The sequence below is a fragment of the Trichechus manatus genome, unplaced genomic scaffold (genome assembly GCF_000243295.1).
Source record: "Trichechus manatus latirostris isolate Lorelei unplaced genomic scaffold, TriManLat1.0 scaffold00093, whole genome shotgun sequence".
NCBI lineage: Eukaryota > Metazoa > Chordata > Mammalia > Sirenia > Trichechidae > Trichechus > Trichechus manatus.
The window spans coordinates 6,247,098-6,252,223 of record NW_004444029.1 but is presented as its reverse complement, the minus strand read 5'-3'; the positions used below and the strand labels follow the sequence as shown (position 1 = coordinate 6,252,223).

Genomic DNA, 5,126 nt, shown 5'->3' with positions numbered 1-5,126 from the left:
CTGAAAAGAAACAAGAACCTTCCCAAAGAGCCAATAGAGAGAGAGCATTCCCCTAGAGATTGCATCCTGAATTCAGACTTCCAGCCTCCTAAACTATGAGAAAACAAATTTCTGTTTGTTAAAGCCACCCATTCGTGGTATTTCTGTTATAGCAGCATTACATAACCAAGAGAGTAGGTGATTAGTAAATTTATATTGATTTGACTGAATGACTGACTAGTCTTCAAATTCTCTCTTAATATAATGTTATACTACATGCACCTTCTTACTTACCAGCCATTTCAAGAGAACATTCATAATATCAAGCAAGGACAACTCTTGGACAGACGTGTGGTGCATAATGGAATACTTTATTTAGATACTGTTTTTAGGCATGGGAGGAAGGTGAGGTTGACTAGTGAGGGATGAGTCATGGAAAGGTACGGGTGGGCCCAGGGAGGCATCTAGTTGGCAGCGATGGTCTGCTGAATCCAGCTCACGTAGTTGCAGACCTTGGTGTAGACGCCGGGTTTGTCTTTCTGAGCACAGCCATAGCCCCAAGAGACGATGCCCTGAAGTGCTCCATTGCAGACCACGGGGCCGCCAGAGTCACCCTGAGAAAGAAGGAAGAGACAGTCAGGACTCTTACTTGGGCCCAAATGGGAGAAGGGCTCAGAACAGCCCTCCATTAGCCTGGTGCCATCTTCTCAGGTTGCCATCCTCAAGGAAGTAACTTATCTTCTCCTGGAAATCCAACCCTCAGTCTTCATGTTCTACCCCATTCCTCCTCATACTCCTTCTAGCTCCGTCTCTTTCCACAGCTTCAGGCCTGTGGGGCCAAGAAGAGTGAGGACTGGGGAGATTTAATGTTGCCAGCTATCCATACTCTTTCCACAAGGGTTCCTTTCCGCAATATACTCCCACAAAATTCACCCAGACATACTGTTAACCAACAGTCTTCTGTGTATCTTTATGGTTAATGGTTACCCTAACAAAAAAGAAAATCAATAATTCTCCCATAGCTATCCCTCATCCCTCATAATCAGCTACTCTGTCCTATAATTCATCCTATATCTATCCCTTACCCGTCAAAATCAAGACTCCCTGTTCCAGAAAAAAAGGAAATATGATAGAACAGAGTGAAACTGAGCTGGGGTGAGAAGGAGGGCAGAGAAACGAACCTGGCAAGAGTCCTTGCCACCCTCCACGTAGCCCGCACAGAACATGTTGCTGGTGATCTGGCCTGGGTAGGCACTGCTGCAGACACTGCTAGAGAGGATGGGGGCCTTCAGACACTGCAAGAGGTCTGGGTAGTTGGCTGTTGAGGGCAAGAGTGAACACAGATTACTCACATGATTCCTGGAATTTCCTTCCCAATATCTCCTCACTCCTTCCCAACACTCTCACTCTTTCTTTCAGATTGCCAATGGCTTCTAGTTCAGAAGAACAATGCTGTTCTGGAAGGTTCTAAGCAGCAAGCTTTTCTCTCTCTGAAGAGAGTCTCAGTGAACACAGGCCTCAAGTCTAGAGGCTTTATTCTCAAGCAGGTCTACACTGCAGGCAATACCAAATCCCATAGCTTCTGTTCTGTTTACCTCCCCAGTGCCTGGTTCTCTCAGCATCACTAACCACCCTTCAGTTGAATACTTTGGTATCTTTATCATGGTTCATTTTTGCTGTCTTTTGCATGGTCCCAGCAAAGGGATCTTCCTCATTTCCATTAATATATTCTAAGGCTCCATATGCCCCAAAACCTTGTGTCTAGGGACAGCTTGGACTAAGGGATCCTCAGTGTGCCTGCCCCCTCTAGGACTCTCAGACTGGACACTTCAGTTCCACGGGTACTTACAGCCACTGCTTAGGGTGTTGCCCCAACCAGAGATGAGGCACTGGGTGCCCGCAGAGGCGCAGGAGTTTGGCAGTGAGACTGTGGACACTTGAGAGTTAATGGTAGCAGCGGAGCTCAGTTTAATCAGCATGATGTCATTATTGAGGGTTTGTGAGTTGTAGCTGGGGTGGCGGATGACCTTGGCTGAGTTAATGAACTGCTCACTGCCCTCAAGGACATTAATGTTGTGTTCTCCCAGACGCACCTGGATTTTGCTGGGTTAAGGGAGTAAAAGTTTCCTAAGTATCCAGCTTGAAGTCCTGCCACCTCCCAACCCCGCCCCCCCCATCATGAACACAAGCACAGATAGCAGTCCCTTTGAGCGTTCACTTGCATAAGTGATTGCGTGCTCAAGGTAGACCTATGGGACACAGTGAGGTGAGACTACTCCCTAGGTAAGTGTCACCACAAGCACAAACTCACAGCCTCCACCTTGTTAGATTAGACATGTATAGGAACAGGATACAAAGACCTAGATAAAAGAGTGGGAGAGGAAAGGGCATTGGTAGTTGATCAGCACCTGTCCTTCCTTCTCTTTTGGATTACTGATTATTGTAGGGAGACTAGGCAGGAGTCAGAGGTGAGACAAAATATTAAGGGGACAGAAGGAGTTATACTTATTTTTAATGTTATACTGAAAGTTCATGTACTTTATTACCTCCACAAGCCTTTTATCTATTTGTTTTTTTGGCTGAGCTATAATGACTAGGACTACGTCCTGATTCATGTTCCCAAGCTCTTTCTAGGGATACTCCCCCACCCACCACTCCCCCTCCACACATCCTCGTGTCGATAGTCTTGTCATTTGGGAGGACATCAAGGGAACTCTGACAGCCCCTTTCAGGCGATAATTCTTTCCCTGCACTGTACGACACCTGGGGAATAGTAGGGGCCTTAGAAGCTGGATGCTTCACCTCTCAAGCCTGACTCTAGGGCTCCCTGGCTTTGGCACAGGGACATCGGTGTTGGCACTTACGACTTGTAGCAGTGAGCCGCGGACACCACCCACTGGTTTCTGATGAGGGAGCCTCCACAGAAGTGATAGCCCGAGTTCAAGGACACCTGGTAGCCGATGGAATTCTTTGCACAGGTGTAGCCCCCAACAATCTTGTCATCATCATCATCAGTGGCGAAAGCAACTGACAGGGAGAAAGTTGGTAACAATTTGTTAGACAGATCTTTCTTGGAATTTCTACTCCACTGTTAAGTTCTTGCTGAGTATTAAGAAAAAAGCAGTTAATGTTCTCTTGTCCCACATACCCAGGACATGGTGGTTTTCATGTAATTTGTCTCAAAATCTTATTATTCCATATCTTCAACATGCTTACTACTTATACCATTACGATATAAGTACTCTATTTTCAATTAGTGCTTTAAATTTGGTAAATAGGTTGATCTTTCCATGTGTACCATACACACACATACACGCACACACGCACCCACAGATCAGAGCCCCCTTATACCACAACCTGAGGGTATAAATATACTTTGTTCACAGAGCCCCGCTCATCAACCCTGCAAACAGGTCTACAATACAGCTTTGCATTATCATGAGGTGTTTGTTTTTGGTGATTGGTATATAATCTTCCCATGAGATAAGGATAAAGAGAGGCTTAGAAGCTACCTGAGAAAGTTCTGACCTGGACGGAAATGGGAGTTTTGTACTTTTGTCCCCCAAATTTCCCTTCTTCTTTTTAGCCTAAAGGTTTCACAAAGGCATTTCACAAAACATTATCAGGTCTCTCCCCAACCTTTCCCCTTGTTCCAACTATCTTTACAACATTCTTCAATTAATCTAGCATTGTGAAGATTGGCACTCTAATTTGTCAAAATTTCCTGCAACTCCAAAAGTCTGTGATTATTTATATAAGCCTTACTATACAAGTGCTTGGTAAAGTACAAGATCAGCGAAAAAGAGGAAGACCCTCAACGAGATGGATTGATACAGTGCTTGCAACAATGGACTCAAGCATAGCAATGATTGTGAGCATGGAGCAGGATCAGGCAGTGTTTTGTTCTGTGGTACATAGAGTCGTTATGAGTCAGAACGGACTCGATGGCACCTAACAACAACAATAACCACAACAACTTTACAAGTATTTTAAAAGAATTTTAAGGAAAAAGTTCCCAGGTATCTAGACAGATGTACTGGAATTATGCCTGCCCAAATTTGGAAATTTTAGTATTTAGTTTTTGTAGTATAAAATTTAGTAATCTGAAATAGAAATAGCCATTTCTGTATTTTTTTCATGATTAAAAAAATATTATCTTAACCAGAGAGACTTCACTGGCAAAGATGTTATAAACACAAGCCCATAGTTCTCATGCATGAGAAATAAAATGTCTCTGCCTCCTAAGGTCCCTTGGATAGAGTCCTTTACAGAGAGACTTGGGCTCTGACACTAATAGACTCTTCAAGGAGCACAAGATTAGTCCCAATTACCGGTACAAATGGTTAAGCACTCAACTACCAATTGAAAATTTGGCAGTTCAAATTTGGTGATCTACTTCCACAAAATTAGCCATTGAAAACCCAATAGAGCACAGTTCTGACACACATGGGTGTGCCATGATAAGAGTTGACTCAATGGTAAATATATATATTTGAAGTTCAGAGCTAGTCTTGCCTCTTTATGCTCCCACCCTGGTCACTCCTGCTCACCGTGATCTTCCTGACCTGTAGCACTTGCACTCAACAAGTGAGATTTAAGTACCTATAAGCTTACGTATTATACACTGCTGTTCCAACATGCTAGGCTTCTTGACTACAGATACTACGTTTAATATTCATTGCTTTCTTCCAGAGCACAAACTTAAAAACGTGATAATCACCTATGATAGACACCAACTAATTCATTACGAGAGACTCACCAGCAGCTCCCAGGAGAATGAAGAGGGTAAAGGCCTTCATGGTTGCTCACTGGATTCCGGCCGGGGAATAGGATGAAGCGATCTCCTCCACAGCTATTTATACTTCCACACTGGTCATTAGCATCCATGGTCACGTGTGCCAGAAACGTGATTTCACTGAAAACTCAAAAATCCCAATTTAGAATTCAAATATGCGTCAGGTGGAGAATAATTCAGCCTCACAAGTAATCATCTGCTCTTGTCCACTTTTCCAGAAGGTTATGAGAATGGAAGTAATAAGCTCACCTGGTGGAAACTGTTCCCCACAAGAGGAAAGTAAGTTGGAGTAAGGCCACAGGACACAGCTACAGGTGTCCCGATTCCCACGCAAAAATCTTAAGTACTTGGT

At 43.9% G+C, this 5,126-nt stretch overlaps 1 protein-coding gene across 1 annotated transcript; it reads right to left on the bottom strand.

The window, feature by feature from the left end:
- Window positions 1–443: 443 nt before the first annotated feature.
- On the bottom strand, window positions 444–4,778 carry LOC101342267 (trypsin-like). Its single transcript, XM_004382372.1, has 5 exons — window positions 4,739–4,778; window positions 2,844–3,006; window positions 1,829–2,082; window positions 1,161–1,297; window positions 444–593 (listed from the first exon to the last, which is right to left on the bottom strand). The coding sequence occupies exons 1-5, from the start codon at window positions 4,776–4,778 to the stop codon at window positions 444–446; spliced, it is 744 nt and encodes a 247-aa protein (XP_004382429.1).
- Window positions 4,779–5,126: the final 348 nt, after the last annotated feature.